Raw genomic sequence first — 17,567 nt, forward strand, 5'->3', positions numbered from 1 at the left:
TGTGGGTTTTTTTTTTTAACGTTTATTTATTTTTGAGACAGAGAGAGACAGAGCATGAACGGGGGAGGGGCAGAGAGAGAGGGAGACACAGAATCGGAAGCAGGCTCCAGGCTCTGAGCCGTCAGCCCAGAGCCCGACATGGGGCTCGAACTCCCGGACCGCGAGATCGTGACCTGAGCCGAAGTCGGCCGCTTAACCGACTGAGCCACCCAGGCGCCCCCTATTTTTTGTGTTTTTATTTAAAACAATTTTTAGGGGCGCCTGCCTAAAAATTATTTAAATTATTATTTAAAACCATTTTTAATGTTTATTTTTGAAAGAGAGTATGAACGGGAAGGGGCAGAAAGAGAGGGAGACACGGAATCTGAAGCAGGCTCCAGGCTTTGAGCTGTCAGCAGAGAGCCCGATGCAGGGCTCGAACCCACAAACCATGAGAGCATGCCCTGAGCCCAAGTCGGACACTTAGCCAACTGAGCCACCCAGAAGCCCCTGCTTACTACTTCCTGTTAAAGCTAATTTGAACCAGTGGGAGACAGGTAGTGGAATTTGTGACTTTAGGTACAGATTAGAAATAACTGGGCGCCTGCCTGAGTGGCTCAGTCGGTTAAGCGGTCGACTTCGGCTCAGGTCATGATCTCGCAGTTTGTCAGTTCAAGTCCCGCATCGGGCTCTGTGCTGACGGCTCAGAGCCCGGAGCCTGCTTTGGATTCTGTGTCTCCTTCTCTCTCTGCCCCTCCCCTGCTCATGCTCTGTCTCTCTCAAAACTAAATAAAACGTTAAATAGCAGGTACGTGCAAATCATGTATCCAATAAAGGACTTGTACCCAGACTCTAAAACTCAACAAGAGGACAACCCTACTTTTTAAAAGCCAAAGATTTGAACAGACTCTTTTCTTTCTTTCTTTAAAAATTTAAAGTAATCTCTGCACCCAGCGTGGGGCGCACACTGACAACCCCGAGATCGGGAGCCGTGTGCTCTACCGACCGAGCCAGCCAGGCACCAGAAAACAGACTCTTTTCCCAAGAAGTCGTACAGTCGTGAAAAAAAAAGTAAATTAAAACCACCGTGAGATTCCACGACACGTCTGGTGAAAATTAAACAAGGCCGACCATACCAAGGGCCGTCACGGAAGCGAAGGGGTTAGAATTCCCCTACCTGGCTGGCCGGAATGTAAAATGGTAATAACCACTTTGGAAAACGCTCGGGCAGTTCCTTACAAAGTTCAACAACACTTCCCACGCCGAAGTATTTACCCAAGAGAAATGAAAGTAGATGCCCACACGCAGACACATACGTGAATATTCATAGCAGTTTTATTTGTAACAGTCCAGAGCCGGAAAGAGCCCACATGTCCAACAGGTGACGAGCCAAGCACACTGTGGTACGCCTATCAAACGGAATATTACTCGGCAATAAAAAAGAACGACTATCAGTACATGCAACAACATGGGTGAATCACAGAACCATTTGCTCAGTGAAAGGTAAAGAGGCGTGCACACTGTACGATTCTATTTATGTCAATTCTGAAAAGTGCACATTCATCTATAGTGACGGAGAGCGGCTCCGTGGGTATTATGAGCAGGACGGCACGATCACAAAGGGGTAGAGGGAACTTGGCGAGATGATGGACGTTATCTTGATTGTGGTGACGGTTTCCCACGTCATCATCAAATAGGACATTTTCAATATATGCAGTGTATCGGATACCAGTTTATCCCTCAATAAAGCTGTTTGTGTTTTTTTTTTTTAAGTTTATTTAAGTAATCCCTATACCCAACATGGAGCTCGAACTCATGACCCTGAGATCAAGAGTTGCGTGCTCTTTTGACTGAGCCAGCCAGGCGCCTCTCAATAAAGATGTGTTAAACAATAGAGAAAACTAGAGAGAGGGGGAGGATCGGCCCATAATTCTCCTCCCAACACTGATACCGTCCTGTAGGGAAGGATTATCTTGGCTTTTTGTTTTTCTTTCTGAAGTCGGTACCGGGCTTTATTTTTTGAGTGGTTATTTTTATGCTTACACTCAACCCGTTACTACACAGCGTTTGAAACGTACAAAAAGAACCGACAGACACTGAATGCCCTGGGAGCCCATCGCCCAACCTGAGGACCAAGATTTTACCAAAACCCTTGCAAATTCCTGGGGTCCTTCCTCGTCCCACTGCCACTCTCCTCTCGGAGACCATCATCTTGAATTTGGTACTTTTTCCTCCCCGGACCTGACAGTTTTATCACCTGTGCGTGTGTCAGCGGACCATAAGTGGTTTCGTTTTGCTGGGTCTTGAGCTTTGGAAAATGCTATCGTGCTATGTGTCATTTCATGGGATTCGTGGTTTTAATTCGGCATTCTATCTCTGAGATGCATCTGTGTGGTGTTGTTATTACGGTATTTTCAATCCCCCCCCCCCCCCCCCCCCCCCCCGCAGCAGCCCTGCAGGCAGACTTGGGATCTGCTGTATCTGCGGAAGACCCAGCTCGGCGAGCTGGTCCGGTCAAGAGGGCTGACGGCAGCACCTCCCTCTTCACCCCCGTCACCCCCATCCCTTCACTCAGAAAGCATGTCTGAGGGCCGCCTCTGCACCAGGCAGTGACCAGGCGCTGGACGCGCCACACAAAGGTGGCCCGTCCCTCGCCATTCCGGAGCGCAACGTTGCGGTTGTCGCCTTGACCTCTGACCCTCGCTCGGCTACGAGCCAGTTACCTGAACGTCCTGGGGCACCCGTGCCTCCTCCACTTACCCACAGAATGGCTTCAAGAGGCCGAGCTGACCTATCTCAGAGACTTCCGCCCAGAAGGGCAAGCAATTTTGACAGTCGCTGTCGCAAGAACAAACACGGCCGCTCTGAGCCAGCAATGCCGCTTCCAGGAATTTATGCTATAGGACACCTGAATGTGTACAGTGGCACTGGCCTAATACTTATTGCACAAGAATATTTATTGCAGTGTCGTCTGTAATATCAAAGTAGTAGAAACAAATTTACATCCAAAGGGATCTAACCCACTTTAAGGAACAGGAATTGTGGGAAGCCCCTACGATGGAACACCACTAGCTATAAAACAAGCAAACAAACAAACAAAGAGGGAGTCAGTGATAATGGAAAACCCTCCAGGTCGGATTTTAAAAGGGTAAGAGCAGAAAGGTATGTGGAATATATTAGCACACGTATAAAAAAAGGGAGGAGAAGATATCATACTGAACTGCATAAATCCTCCCCGAAGGGTTCATAAGTAACGGAGACCTTCGTAGGTGACTTCTCATCGTATCTATTTTGCATTTTTAAAAAACAGTGTGCCACGGACAAGGCCTACCTATTCAAAAATACATAAATAATATAACACTCTTAGGCTTTCAGCGCAAACTCCCAGCTTCCTGGGCTTTCTTTGGCTTGTGGCCAGCCTGTGCTGCCAGTGAATACTTTATCAGAAGCCCTTGCTTTTCCCTGATCTCCCACTTTGGCACATTAACACTCTTGACTCCTCCCACCAAAACCCCCTTTTCAGGCGTGGGTGGCAGCGGACGGCCCGGGGCGGCCCGCCACAAGGTGGCGCTCTCTGCCGACCGCGGCTCGGTGGGTAGAAGGTCTGTCCTCCCCAGGCACCTGGGGTCAGGGTCAGGGGCCTCCGCGGAGCGGGAGCTCGCCTCCCCACCCCCGGCACTCCTCAGCTTAATCCTACACCTAAACCAAGAAATCGAGAGATTGGGAAGTTAGGAATTCTATCCCCGTCACTCCACCATTTGGCCCATCACATGTCAGCCAGGCAGGTGTAGACTTTCAGAACTCGGGAGGTGCCTGCCCCCCTCCTTTGGGTCTCAGGGAGAGCACAGGTGTGAGTGCCAATGCACAGAAGCCTCGTGTCCTTCCGTGTCTGACAAATCCATTTCAGCCAAGAAACTCCAGGAGTCAGAGCAGTCTGGGCTCTGTGGGTGAGTGGACAAGGGGACACTCTGACGACCTGGGATCACCCTGGGCTCCTGGCAGGGGCACTAGGGACTGGGCTGCTGCAAGCTCTTCACATAAGGTGCCATCTACCCCCGCCCCCCGCCGCCCATTTGTATCCGTTTATCAAATACCAGCAACCCAACCTGGTAGAGAAGTTCTTAATTCAAACAGCTGCCTTGTCTACCAGAAGAAAAATAATTGGGCCTTTGCTCAAGCTCTGGCCCCAGACCCAAGGCCTCCTCGCCCTATGCACCCATGGTCTTGTGTGCGCACCTGTCCTCTCCTTCCAGGCCAGCTGCCGTCCTACCGCTTTGACCTCACCTGGCCAAAGGCACTGGTCAAAAGCAGCCTGGTCAGTGCCTGAGACAAAGGGAGGGCTCCCTGGCCTGAGGGCACGGAGCCCTCCAAGAGGGAAAAGTGGGAGAGTGACACGGCAAAGCACAAGGTCAGCCACGGGCAGACAGACATACCCTCGAGATACCCTCCCTTCCCTGGGGGCTGGTCCACACCTTGGGAGTGACCCCTCTGTGAGCCCGGGGTCTAGCACTGGGAAGGCTGACTGGGAATACTTGTTAAATGGACACAGGCTGATCTTCCCGGAGCCTAGTCTGACGCTGGAGTCCATATTTAGCGGTCCTGGTCTGATGGAACACACCTAAGCAGCAGGTGGGAGGCAGGGACGCAGCCCCGGGCCTGGGCAGGGGATCCAGATCAGGACAGGCTGTGTCCAGAAACCAAAGCCTCGCTGGCACAGGGTGGAGCTGCCAGTGGCTGGCCCTCCCTGGGTGCTGGCTGCCTGGTGAGATCCCATAGGGGGCAGGAGTGCCCGGGGATGAGAGTCCCTTTGTTCAGCCTGCCTCCCCCAACTGCATCATTCCTCGGCCATAAAAGAGGCCTCATATTACAAAGCTGAGGGCTCATCCTGAGCAGGGAGCCCTGGAAGACACTGCCCCTAGGAGGCCTTTCGGGGCCACTGGCCTCTCCACCACCTCTGCCTGGCTGCCCCCTAAGGGAACCGCCAGAGAGCACTGGTGGCCCACCCTTCCATGGGGCACCCATAGCACCTGCTGCCACAGAAAGATGTGCTGGAGGGAAGGAGGGAGGGAGGGCGGGAGGAGGGAGAGGAAGCCTCCCCAGTCCTCCTCCTCAGCTCTCCCCCCCAACCCCCGACAAAGAGGGATCAGTGGAGTAAAATCAAACGAGCTTTAATACCAATATAGTCTCTCTTTTAAATACCATGTTCCCCAGGACAGGGGGCAGGGGCAGGCTCTTGGCAAGAAGAATGGAAAAGAAACGTGGAACAAAATGGAATGGATCGCCCGGGGCCTGCTCCCACCCTGCCCGGGGCCCTTGTCACAGGGCCCGGGTTGCCCACGGGGCTAGGGGAGGGGACAGCAGCTTCCTCTGGTCCAGTTATCGCAGGGGCCCCGGGGTGGGCTCCCCTCCCCTCCACAGCCCCAAAACTCTTCTCAGAATTATTTCTGCCCTTCAGCCCAGCAGAGCCTGGGCCTCTCGGATCCGGATCCGGGAGGCGCCACTGCCTAAAGGGGAATGCCGCTAAGGCCTGGGGGCGGGACGGCGGAATGCCACCGGCCAGACCTGACCCTCTCAGTAACTGCTCTGATGGCCCGTGAGGATGTAGAGGTTGCTGTGAGCCCCGGGGTTGTCGGTGGGAATGCTCTCAAGGATGATATCTCTGGAGGGGAGACAGAACCGGAGGTGAGCAAGGCAGGGGCCTGAGGCCTGTGCGCATGTCCATACAGCCTCAGGGGCCTCTAAAGGGGAGGCGCCCCGTCTTACCTGTGGGCCCCGAGCACTCGAAAGATCCTTGTCTCGTCTGTGATCTCCTGAGTCACCTGGGAAGGAAAGGGACTCTGAGGCCACCCCAGCAGGTCTTCTCCTAAGAGGTGGGGACAGATAGGTCAGGGGAGGCCAGGTTCCCGGGTTCCGCTCACCTCGTTGGTGTCCAGGCTTCGGCCTTGCATACCGTGGCTCCAGAAGGCCAGCACGCTGTCCTGCAGGCACACTAGGGGGAATCCAGCTGCCATGAGCCCTGCACCTGCCCTGAGGACACTGGGGCTCCCCCAGCCACGCCCTGGGCCCACACTTGGGCCACAGAGGTCCTCACAGACCGCGGTGGCCCTTGAGAGGGGCTGCGGCACCTGCCTCCTCGTCCCACCCCCAGCCCCAGGCCCCTGGGCCACACCACCTGCTCCAGGCTGGGGATATCCGCCCCCCCCACCCTGTCGTCATCTGTCACTCACCCACAGTCTCAATGGGGAAGTCAAAGGTCAGCACAGGCGCCAGTGTGGCCGTGGGCTCACCCAGAAGGTTCACAATCCTCACGCAGCCTGCGCAGGGAGAGGGCTGGTGGTGGGTGGGGACCAGGTGGTTCCCTTCTGGGGGGGCAGACCCCCACTCACAAGGCTTCCCTCGCCTCCCCTAACCCCCTCCACTGCCCCCAACCCTGACCTCAGGGGCACTCACGGTCAAAGCAGACTAGGACTGTGTCCCTGTCCACCTGGATCACCTGCTGGGCTGTGCCCGGGAGCCCCTCTGCAGGCAGACAAGGGAGACACGGCCTGGCTGAGCCACCAGCCCCGCTCTGGCCCCAAGAGGAAGACGTGGCGGACAGCTAGAGCCAGCTGTCCCCACAACCACACTTCAACCCCCCAGCAGCCCCACTGGGTTCCCGCACGGCACGGCTGGGGAACTGAGGCTCAGAGTAGCAAAGTGGCCCGCCTGCAGGCGCACAGAGGCAGGGGTGAGTCCCAGGGAGCCGGAGGGGGGGGGGGACGGGGGCGGGGAGGAGGGCAGGGTGTCCGGAGTCAGGAGAAGCACGCCGTGTGACTCCATCACTGTGGGACCACAAATCTCTGAGCCTCAGTTCCCTCATTTGTAGCACAGGCATGACGATCCTACCTCGCGGGCCGTCGTGAGGCCTAAGAATGACACAGCTCGTGTCTGAGGCCCCTGCAGCGGTGGGTTTTCTTAGCTGCTGAGCCCTTTGGTCTAATGCAATCTTTTACGGAAGCCCAGCTGAAGGGAGGCTGGTCTCCGTGGAGCCATACGCTGCAGGGGACACGCAATCTCTCTCTCTCGCCAACTGTCTAGCTCTCTGTCCCACACACACACACACACACACACACACACACACACACACACACACACAAAGGGCCCTCCCGCTCACCAGGTGGTACGAGGACGTCAGGCGTCAGACCGGCCTCCAGGGGCAGGACATGGAACAGAACTCGGCAGCCGGGCCCCTCGGGGCCCTCAGCCCCCACACACACCTGCGGCAGCTCCTTCCCGTCCAGTACCAGTGGCTCCAGCATCCCCGCCGGGCTGGGCAAGGGGCTGGAGAAGTTCTGGGGGCGGCAGGGGTGCTCAGGTCTCGCCCCAGGCCCACCACCCCCACCCCGGGGGCGGGGGGGAGCCCGCGGCCTCACCCGCCCGCCCCACACCTTCAGCAGCAGGAACTTCTGCAGCGGCTCGTACCACTGCAGCAGGAGGAGGCTGGCGGGCAGGGCGGCCAGCAGGAAGGTGCTGCCCGTGTAGGGGTTCCGCACTGTGAGAGAGGCGGGCAGTGGGTCCCGGGCTGTGCCCGTGACCCCAGCCCTCCCCGGCCCCACCCGGCCCAGCTCTTACCCACACGACACTGCAGGCAGCCTTTGGTGTCTGGGATCTTGGTGGACAGGGCAAAGCGCCTGCAGGGGCGACAACCAGGACACGTGTCATGGGTGCCATCCGTGGCCGAGGCCCCACGGAGCCCTGAGAAATGGGGACTATCGCTTTCCTGCCCCTGGAGGTGAGAAGCCGAAGCTCAGAGAGGCAGAGCAATGTGCCTGGGTGACGCAGCTGTGGAGGGCACAGGAGCAGAAGCCGGCCCCGTGGCTCTAGCACCCACCTCCACAGCCTGCAGTGTCTCTGTTCAGTCCACGGGTTTGGATCACAGAAGTACCTTTCACTGTGCAACTTTGCGCAAGTCACGTAACCCCCCCCCCCGCCTCAACTTCCACATCCGTAGAATGGTGGGGGGGGGGGCGGGTAACAGCGGCACCGACCTCAGGGGGTCACAGTAAGGATTAAATGAGTTAATACAGGGGCACCTGGATGGCTCAGTCGGTTGAGCGTCCGACTCTTGATTTTGGCTCCTAGGGTTGTGGGATCGAGCCCCGCGTCAGGCTCCACGCTGAGCATAGAGCCTCCCTCCCTCCCTCTCTCTCTCTCTCTCTCTCTCTCCCCCCCCTCTGCTCCTCTCCCTCCATCATACTCTCTCTCTAATTTAAAAAACAAAAACAAAAAACAAGTGAATACAGGAGAAGGGTTTACCGCAGAGCCTGGCACTCAGAATACTCTCACAAAGGGCTTTCATTCTGAATTCTTACTTTCCCTCCTATTTCCAGTCATCGAAAATCCTTTTCAGGTGAAAGCAAGGTATACATGAAGAAATGAATGGAGAAACGAGAGCGTGGAGGGGTGGGGAGCTGCTGGAGACTCCAGCCCTGCTAGGCTGCCAGAGCACTCACGGCGGTCCCCGTGTACACATGTCGTGTGTCACAGAAAGGCAGGGAGGCCCGGGGAGATTAAGACTTGCAAGAAAACCGCAAACAAACGGCTGGGCCTGCCCTCTCCCTGCCCTGCCCTCCTCCCTCCCCCCCCCTCCCCCCCCCACTGCCTCAGCTGAAGCTACACCAACAGGGACCAGCAGGGGGGGGCCTGCCTTGGAGGCAGGGGAGAGGTGGAGTCTTTGCTCTGCTTACCGGCTGTCCCCCAAGCCCTCAGGGGACCTTCTGAGCCTGTTTCTTCCTCTGGGGGACAGGGCTACATGTCCGCAGCCCTGCCACCTTCTCCCAGCGGCCCGTCTGGGCCCTCTGCCAGCAGGGGGACCCCGCCGAGGCGGCCCGTGCCCGTCTCTCCCCGTCCCTCTGTCCTCACTCTACTCTCTTCCCCAACCGGCCTTTGGATGGGACAGAGGCGCATATTTTTGTATTTGTTTTCTTTTCTGCAGACAACTCTGGCTCTCTGCTCTTTACGTTCAAAGTGGACACTGCGATTCTGTAGTTTCCCAGACACACACCCAAAGCTGCCAGGGACTCGCTGGTGTGCTGACAGGCCTGTTTCCTGCAGGTCCTGGGACAAAGCAGAGGTTTGCTGGGGGACTGAGCTCAGGAAGCCCTAGGGCCACAGGGCTCCAGATGCCGTGTGAGTGAGCTTGCTCCAGGAAGGGCCGGCGCCCCGGGCTTCCCAGCTGGGCGTAGCCACTGGCCTGTCCCTACCGGCTCCCGCCACCCACCTGGGCAGGGGGACGTCTGAGCCCACAGCCCAGACCCCTCCTCGAATTCAGTCTCACCTAGCCCACGGCCAACGAAGGCCCCGCTTACGCACCTTAAACGCCACGTGACAACACTGAGTCCTGCTCCAGCCATGCCTGATGACGGCTCTATCCTTCCCGTCACCCAGGCCAACAACCCTGGACTCCTCCCTGACTCCTCTTTCTCTCCCATCCACCAACTGTCGGGAAATCCTGCTGATTCAACTTCCAAAATGAAATCCGAACCTAGCCGCTTTTCAGCTCCTTCCCTTCTACCCGGGCCCACGCCGCCACCGTCACCTCTCACCTGATGATCACAATAACCTCCGGGCAGGCTTCCCTGCTTTCCCCTCACCCCTTCAATCTTTCCTCAGCACAGCGGCTAGAGGGATCGCCTGAAAACCTCAGTCCGTGTGACTCTTCTGCAGTGGCGCTCAGGCCGCTCTGAGTCAAAACCAAAAGCCTCACCGTGGCTACCGGGCCCTCCCAGATCATCTTCCCCGCGCTCCATCCATCTGGCTACACCAGTCTCCTTGCCTTCCTCAAACAGGCCAGGCCTGTTCCTGCCCCAGGGCTTTTGCACTGCCCCCACCCCCACCCTGAGATGCTTTCCCCAGAGGTAACAACAAGGCTTGCTCTGAGCCTCTACTCACATGGCCTTCCTGACCACCCTGTTTAAAACCCCAATCCAGGCCCCACCCCTCCTGGCCCTCCTTATCCCTGCTCTTCTGCATGTACTACCTTCCCCTCTGTGCACCCCAGAGCACCTTTCTTACGTCGGTCGTTTGCTGTCGGTCTCCCGTGACGAGAAAGTCTGGGGAAGAGGAGAGAACCCTAGTTCACAGAGTCCCCCAGGCACATACTAGGTACTCAGTGGATACTCGCTGAATGACTAAAAAGGGACTCTGTCTCAGACGTCCCCCTGGACACCTCATAAAACACACGACATCAGCCGCTCCCCTGAGGTCTCCCGGTCCCTCCTTCTCCCTCCTGCTCACTCCAGTCAGGCCCCAGATCCCGTCAGCCCCACTTTCTGAAGAGGGTTCAAGTCTGTCCGCCCTGCAGCCTAAGCCCCACTGCCTCAGGCCACAGCGCAGCCCTCCTCTCCAAGTGCCCTCTCGCCGGCCGCCCCCTCCGATCCATTGTTGCCGCCGTCGGCACAGCCGGCAGATGGCTCTAGCCTTCATCGGTCTGACGGGCCCCTCTCTCTTGACCCCTAGGACTAGGAGACAGCACGTGACCCCGGCCTGGCCCCCCCCCCCCCCGAGCTCCTCATCCCATGGCCACAGCCACAGGCTCATAAGTGGGCATGAACCTAAGCTAGACCAAAGAGAACTGGTCCCCGGACTTTGTGGGAATTTCGTGGAAGCAGGGATTCTAGCACCGTAGGGCTGTTAGCTAATGCAACGCTGGCCTGGAACCGTGGGCATCCATCAGAGGAGAGGAAAGCCTACCTGAGAACGAAGGGGACAGAGGACAGCAGAGCCAAGAGACGCGGGCAGATTTCTGGCGAGGCCATGGAAGCCTGGATCCAGCTGGACCTGAAGCTAACCCTTCTCCTGAACTTTCAGTCACGTGAACCACTAACCGCCCTTCCGTGCTTAAGTCAGTGAGTTGCCTTGCCCGCTACGGAAAGAGTCCTGATCGGCATACAGAGGGATCCTTCTAAAATGCTCGCGGTGTCGCGGCCAGTTGAACCAAACCCAGATCCTGGGCCTGGCCTCGAAGGCAGGGCTCTGCCAGCCATGCAGCTTCCTCTCGGGCTGCTCCCCCAGGTCACCCACGTGCATTGGCACGTTCTCTCCCGCCCCCCCCCTCCCCGAAGGCGGTTCTCTAATTCATCTGCCTGGAAACACACTGGGCACTTTCCGACTGCAGGCCCTCGTGTGGCTGGCCCCTCAGAGGCCCCTGCGCCCCTCCTGGCTCTCCCTCTGGGTCACTGAGGGGGGCCAGGGGCTGACTGTCAAAGATGCATTTGGTTTGTTGTCTCCAAGCCCTGCCTACGACCAGGCACACAGCAAGTGCGCCCCACCCTAACAACCACAGCTGCCACACTGTGGTCCCCTTGCTTTCCAACAGGCCTGAGGGCAAGGGGAGGGGGCACCGACGCTGATGGACGAGGAAACTGGGCTCAGAGAGGCAAAGTGACACGCCTGAGGTCACCAGTCCCGTGCAGGGCCCTATTCGACCCTGGCTCTGCCCCTCTGCCTCCCCCCGCTGCCCACCCCGCTGCACCCCCCCGGGTCCCCGACCTGGGGATGATGCGCTGCGTGAGGCGGTTGGTGGGGATGGAGAGGGGAACCTGTTGCTGTAGTCGTCGCTGCTCAAACAGGCCGGGGAGGTCGTGCGCCCAGATGTGCGTGGATTTCCCTGCCGGGGAGGGACAGAGGGGCTCAGAGAGTGTCAGCGGGCAGGGTGCAGGCCCCGGGCCCTGCCCGCCCCGCCCCGCCCCGTACCTGAGAGTGACAGCAGCACGTTGTTCACGCAGTAGAGCCAGGTGCAGCGGTGTGAGATCAGCTAGGGGGCCGCAGAGCGGACAGACGGACAGACGGACAGGGAGTCAGCCCCCCAAGCCCCCCCAAGGCCCTCTCCCCTCCAAAGCCAGCCGGGCCTCACCTTCTCCAGTGTATCCTCGTGCAGTTCATGCAGGTTGAGGGTGTAGATGCCTTCCTCGGCCCCCACCACCAGAAACTGGTCTGCGGGTTTGGGTACAGGGTCAGAGGTCAGTCACGCCCCCTGGCCCAAGCTGCAGGGTCCCAGGCTCCTGCTTCCTCCCTGCCCCAGCCTACCGCGGGTGACAGGGTGAATCCAGGTGACCGCAGCGTGGATCCGCAGGGGGCAGCCATTGAAGACCTTGGAGAAGCAGGCGCCCATCTGGGGAGAAGGCAGGAGGCTGGTGAAGAAGATGGGGGGAGAGGGGGCAGCCGGCAGGGGGGCTTCAGGGTGGCAGGGCCGCGGGACCGACACTTACATGCACCTTGGGGGTGGGGGGGAGCCCGTGGCAGGATGATCTCTGGAAGGGAGGGAAGAAGTCAGGGCCGAGGCGACAGCCCCAGCCTCCCAGCCTCCCAGCCCGTCTGGAGCACCCCCTCACCTCAGGATCGTCCCTGTGCTTCATGGTGGCCCAGGCAGTGGGGAGCAGTGGGGGGCTGTTAGGGCCTGGGAGAGGTGGGGGTGGGGTTCCTGCAGGCACAGAAGGGCTGTGAATTCCAGCTCTAGCCCCGCCCTGAGCCTATCTTCTGGTCCCCCAGGCTCGGACTCACCCAGGGGGCTGGACAGAGGGTCTTCAGCTGGAGGCTCAGCAGGGGGTGGCCCCAAGAAGGGGGCCCGCTTGATGGTTCCCATGGCATCGTCTGGGGAGTCCAGCTCCTGGCAGGAGAGTCAGGGGACCGAGCCTGGCTGCTAGGGGGTCACCGGTAACCCACCCCCACTGCACCCTCTCCGGCCCTCCCCCACTCCATACCTGGAGTTCTGAGGCTGGTCGGATGGTCAGGCTCCTGTCGGGGACGAACCAGAGGGACATAAGGCGTGAGATGTGACCAGGCCCCGGGTCCAGCTGCCCCCCCCCCCACCCTTTCGAGCCCAGCCCCTCACCTTTCCTCCAGGGCCTCCTCGACTGACTGTAGCAGGCTCCTGGGCAGGAGGGGATGAGGTCAGAGGCCAGCCTTTTCTGCTGCCCCTCCCCCTTCCCTGTAGCCTCCCTCTCCCTCACTCACCCACTCAGCTCCTCCTTTCCCAGCAGCGTCCACTCCTCCTCCCACTGCGGGGAAACCGAGTCAGAAAGACCAAAAGAGAGTCAGAGACAAGAGAGGCAATGTGGGCGGGTGATGGAGAGACTGTGGGAAGGACAGGACGCACAGACAGAAAATGACACGGAAACAGGCGAGAGAATTGTGAGCGAGGGGGACAGCGAGAGGCAGAGAAACTACGCAAGAGGAGGACTGACAGCCAGAGAAGGGGACGGAGAGGCGCAAGGGCAAGAGGTAGAGTCGGACGACCAGGCTCGGATGCAGACGCGGCAGAGAGCTGGAGGAGAGGCTCGGGGTCTGTGACAGGCCCGCGTGTTAGAAAGGCATGGTCCCTGTGCCCGGGAAGCAGTCCCCCTCCCCCTGCACCGCCTTCGCTGTCCTGGGTGGGACAAGCCTGCTTGCACAGGGCTTTCCACGGCCAGAGGACCAGGCTGCTGCTGCTTCAGGAATCTGAGACGCCCCCGTCCTGCACCCCTGCCATGCCCCCCCCCCCCCCGCAACAGACCCTCACCGGCTCGTTCAGTGGGTCCGTTTCCTTCCTGCGCGGGGCACCAAATTTCACCTGGTGAACTGGGAGGGCCCAGGGTACCCGAGTTAGGAAGGTGGGCTCCCGACCGACCCCGACACTCACACCAAATGCCCACACCCAGCCCCCCACCCCACCAAATCCACAGACACAGTCCTCCCAGCAGACTCACACTGGATCTCTGAGGGGGTCCTCTCGGCCGGGCCGTGCTGACCCCGGGAGTGAATGGTGTCTGGGAACACGTCATAAGCCTAAGAGAGAACGCAAACAGCCGACACACACACCCAGCCTGGAAGCGCTCTCTGCACACGGATGGGTTTTGTTTTCACAACCCTCTGAGACGATCCCAAGATTAAATGGCACCCTCGTTTTCAAAGATGAGAAAACCGACCCAGACAGGCAAGTGGCTGGCCAAAGATCACACGGGTCAGGTCAGCCTGAACCAAGGGTGGGGAATTTATCAGGTGGGAGGTATGGGGGGGTGGGGGTGGGGGCAAGATGGGCCCAGGGAAGACTTCGAATGGGCGGGCTTGCCTGGAGGAAAGTTCTCGGTGCTGGCAACATTTAAGTTAAAGGGCCCTGACTCATACCGCCTCCACACTTCTTACCACCCGGCCAGGCCAGGACCCATTCCCCAGCTCTGCTCACTCACCTCGAGATCACAGTCCTCAGGGGAAGGGGTTCCGAGGTGGGGGTCATTGGCTTTGTCCAGCAGCTGTGTGAGGAGAGCCCGAGGGAGCTGCTGGGTTGTGAACGGGTGCTGCAAGATTGAGGGGGGCACAGGTTGGTTCCTGACCTCCAGGGCCCTGCTTTCAAGCATCCAGGCTCCTGCCCTGCCCCTGCCTCCCACCTGCAGAAGCTTCTCTGCCGTTGGCCTCTTCTTGGGGTTCTTGGTCAAGGCTAGCTTGAGGAAGTGGTGGAAATTCTGGGTCCTAGTGGGCACAAGAGCCCCCCCGCCCCCAGACCCAGGTTAGCCCTCACGTGCAGCATCCTGCCAGCTGCCCCCTGCCACCGCTCCAGAGGAGGGAGTCTGCTCTAGGAAAGAGCCGGCCCGAGGCCAAGGGCGGCTGGCCTAAGCAATGCTGCGTCGTGACACGGCAGCGCCCCCCATCATTAACCGTCTGCCCTTCCTCCAGACCCAGGCTGGGTCCCCCGACCCAGAGGCAGGGCTCAAGCCCCTCCGGCAGATGGTCCACAAAGGCTGAGAGGGCAGGGCTCCGCAGGCTGTGCCCTGGGAGTTGGCAGAAGGCTCTCCGCCCCCATGGAGACTGCTGGAAAGGAGGCCCCAGCAGGGGGTGTGGGCCCTCACCAGCGAGTCTTGTCTCGCAGCCTGGGCGGCTGGAAGCTACTCTTCGACATGAGCATCAGGGCCCTGTGGAGAGCACGAGGTCAGGGGACGAGGTCAGCAGGGCCCTCGAGGTCAGGCGAGGGGCAAGTAAGTGTTCAGCGGACCTCATGGGGTGCAGATGGAAAAGAGGGGGCTGCAGCTCGCCCAGCTCGATGGCGGTGATGCCCAGGGCCCAGACGTCACATAGCTCGTTGTAGCCTCCTTTGCGTTCCACGGCGGCCACCTCCGGGGCCATCCTAGAGGCAGGGTCACAGATGGGATGGCCAGGTGCCCCACCTGTGGCGCCTGCCCCCCTCCCCCCACCCCAGCCCAAGGGACAGCCTCACCAGTAAGGAGTCCCAATGAAAGATCTCCTCTTAGCCACAGATGCCGTCAGCTCGCCTGCCACCCCAAAGTCGGCTGCGGGGAGAGAGAGCTACTCCCATCCGCCCACTGGCTACCACTCCCCACCCACCTCCAGGGCTCAGGCTCGGAATGCACCTGAAGGGTTCAGAGAGCAGGTGGCCCAGGTTCAGCCACAACTGCCACAGGTCCGAGGCAAGGCCAGGTCCCCCTCCGGGAGGGGTCAACCACCTTCTATCCCTGACCGAGTGCGCGGTCCCAGGTTAGAATCCATAAAGACCCAACCACATCCAACTTCTGGCAAGGAAGGAGGGCTCGTCTACTGTCTCAACGGGGAAACCGAGGGTTAAGTGGTAAAGTGACTTGCTCAAGGACACCCAGCACCTGAACGCAGACTCTAAGCCTCCACGAGCTCCCACAGAACCCTCACCCTGATTGTTTCCCCGGGGTACTGACCCAGCTTGACATCTCCCTGGAGGGTGAGGAGAAGATTGGCTCCCTGTGGGAATGGAGGAGAGAGAATCCCGTCTGGTGCCCCCAAGAGCCTCCTCCTGCCTCCCACGATGCCCTGGGCCAGACCCCTACCTTGATGTCTCTGTGGATCTTCCCCTGAGAATGCAAGTGGTGTAGCCCCTGGGGACAAAAAGGAGCTCCTGAGAGCAGCCACCCAGCACTATCCCACCTCTCCTGAACCCCCTCTCAGGACTGGGGCCCCCCACCCAAGCAGCTTCCTCCTCCCCTCTCCCCAAACAGGAAGTGGCTGAGCCAAGAGGGAAATGTGCTGCTTCCGGCAACAGGGCTGGGGCCCCTTTCCCCCCAGGACCCACAGCCCCTCGGGCCAGCCCTGCCTGAAGTACTCCACCCACCCCCGCACTCCCCCCCCCCCCCCCACAGGGCAGCCAGTCTCCCTGCCCGTAACTCCTGGGGACTAGGAACGTGAACAGCCTTATGGGCCCAGCTACCTTCAGTGCCTCCCGGCAGACATAGGCAATCTGTCGTTCCTCCAGGGGCCCGGTGGCTGAAATGGAAGGGGTGAAGGCTGGCATGGAGGTCTGGAGGAGATGCTGACCTTGCCAGGCCACCCTGTGTGGGGGAAGCAGCAGGCACTGCTGGGTGAAAGAGGTGTTGTCCTTATCCCCTCCCTGTACAGTCTGGGATTCAGAGCCCAGAAAAGGACACCATTTCTGTCAAGGTCACACAGCCAGTTAGGAGTGGAGAAGGGCCTAGCTCCAGGACCCCAGCTCTCCTCTCCTGCCCCATGTTGGGGAAGAGGGAGTTGGGGAAAGGCCTGTGGCCCTCTGGGGCCTGGAGTCCTGGCCCTCACCGTGGTATATCTCCTGCAGGGACCCCCCTCCGCAGAACTCCATGCAGATCCACAAGCGGTCATTCCTGCGAGGGCACAGAACCTGGGTGAGCACGTGGCAGGGCCACATGGGGGCTGCCTGAGGGTAGGCAAGGGGATAAAACAGCCTCACCTGAGGTAGCTGCCAATGTAGGCCACCACATTGGGGTGACGGCACTCACGCAGGATGGTGATTTCCTGCTGGAGGGAGCTGGTGTCGTCCCCTGGGGAGCACAGGGCATCATGGGGGGAGGGCGCATGGGGCTTGCTCTAACTCAGTGCCCTCATCTGCAAAATGGGCATATCCGGGCCAGACAGATCCCAAGTGACAGCACCTCCTGGGGCCTGTCTCTCAGGGGGTCAACTCTCAGCGCCACCAGGCGCTATGCCCTCCCACCAGCGCAGAGGCCCTGCCTCCAGGCCCTCACCTGGGTCTACCTTGACTATCTTGACCGCGGCCAGTTCGGACGTGACCGTGTCTCGGGCCTGCAGGGGCGGAGGAGGCGAAGCGGGATGAGGAGGGGGCGGGGCTGGGGGCTGGATCCCGCGGTAGCGCGCAGAGCCTGCACCCTCCTCGCCGCTCTCCCGCCCGTCCGGTTGCCCGGCGCACCTTGTAGACGTCGCCATAGGTCCCGGCCCCCACGCGCTGCAGCAGCTCGAAGCGGTCCCGCGGATCCTGCAGCGACACGTCCCGCAGCAGCGCCATTGCCCGGCGCCGGGCGGGCCGGCGGGCGGGCGGTCGTGAGCTGCGGAGCCGCGGAGCCGGCGCGGGGCGGCGCGGGGCGGGGTGGGGCGGGGCAGCACCGCCGGGGCGGGCGCGGGTGGCTCCGAGGCCGAGGAGGCGGGGCCGGGGCCCGGGGCGGGGCCAGAGGGGGATGCCCCGCCGCCCCACCGGGAGGCGGCGCCCGCGGGACAGGCACTCCGAGGCGAGGGGAAGCCCCGAGGCCGGGCGGAGCCGACCGGGGCCGAGGGATCAGGCCAGCGGCATCTCCTCCCTTCCCCCC

General features: G+C 60.1%; 1 protein-coding gene across 2 annotated transcripts; it reads right to left on the reverse strand.

The window, feature by feature from the left end:
* Positions 1-5,131: 5,131 nt before the first annotated feature.
* On the reverse strand, positions 5,132-17,308 carry MAP4K2 (mitogen-activated protein kinase kinase kinase kinase 2). 2 transcript variants are annotated; one of them, XM_042958229.1, is made up of 32 exons: positions 17,174-17,308; positions 16,992-17,049; positions 16,697-16,787; positions 16,546-16,610; positions 16,184-16,239; positions 15,807-15,854; positions 15,678-15,720; positions 15,206-15,278; positions 14,984-15,115; positions 14,841-14,903; positions 14,382-14,463; positions 14,184-14,291; positions 13,704-13,782; positions 13,517-13,575; positions 12,973-13,016; positions 12,851-12,889; positions 12,720-12,753; positions 12,520-12,625; positions 12,351-12,439; positions 12,228-12,269; positions 12,046-12,130; positions 11,873-11,952; positions 11,713-11,773; positions 11,509-11,626; positions 7,591-7,649; positions 7,407-7,510; positions 7,133-7,310; positions 6,430-6,498; positions 6,207-6,293; positions 5,898-5,968; positions 5,743-5,798; positions 5,132-5,638 (listed from the first exon to the last, which is right to left on the reverse strand). In XM_042958229.1, exons 1-32 carry the CDS (start codon positions 17,267-17,269, stop codon positions 5,551-5,553), a joined length of 2,463 nt encoding a protein of 820 aa, XP_042814163.1. In that variant the 5' UTR covers positions 17,270-17,308; the 3' UTR covers positions 5,132-5,550. The 2 variants fall into 2 exon arrangements, with proteins under 2 accessions (XP_042814163.1, XP_042814164.1); XM_042958230.1 differs by lacking the exons at positions 5,132-5,638; positions 5,743-5,798; positions 5,898-5,968; positions 6,207-6,293; positions 6,430-6,498 and adding an exon at positions 6,729-7,014.
* Positions 17,309-17,567: the final 259 nt, after the last annotated feature.

Source organism: Panthera tigris, chromosome D1 (assembly GCF_018350195.1).
Source record: "Panthera tigris isolate Pti1 chromosome D1, P.tigris_Pti1_mat1.1, whole genome shotgun sequence".
In the NCBI taxonomy this organism is placed as follows: Eukaryota; Metazoa; Chordata; class Mammalia; order Carnivora; family Felidae; genus Panthera; species Panthera tigris.

What these genes read in the sequence shown, in the direction of transcription:
- MAP4K2 (XM_042958229.1), bottom strand. Translation starts at nt 17,269, where the DNA reads ATGGCGCTGCTGCGGGACGTGTCGCTGCAGGATCCGCGGGACCGCTTC. An exon ending in CCAGGGAGATGTCAAGCTGG is followed by an intron (nt 15,279 to 15,677) that starts GTCAGTACCCCG and finishes CTCTCCCCGCAG; the next exon opens with CCGACTTTGGGGTGGCAGGC. An exon ending in TTCCATCTGCACCCCATGAG is followed by an intron (nt 14,904 to 14,983) that starts GTCCGCTGAACA and finishes TGCTCTCCACAG; the next exon opens with GGCCCTGATGCTCATGTCGA.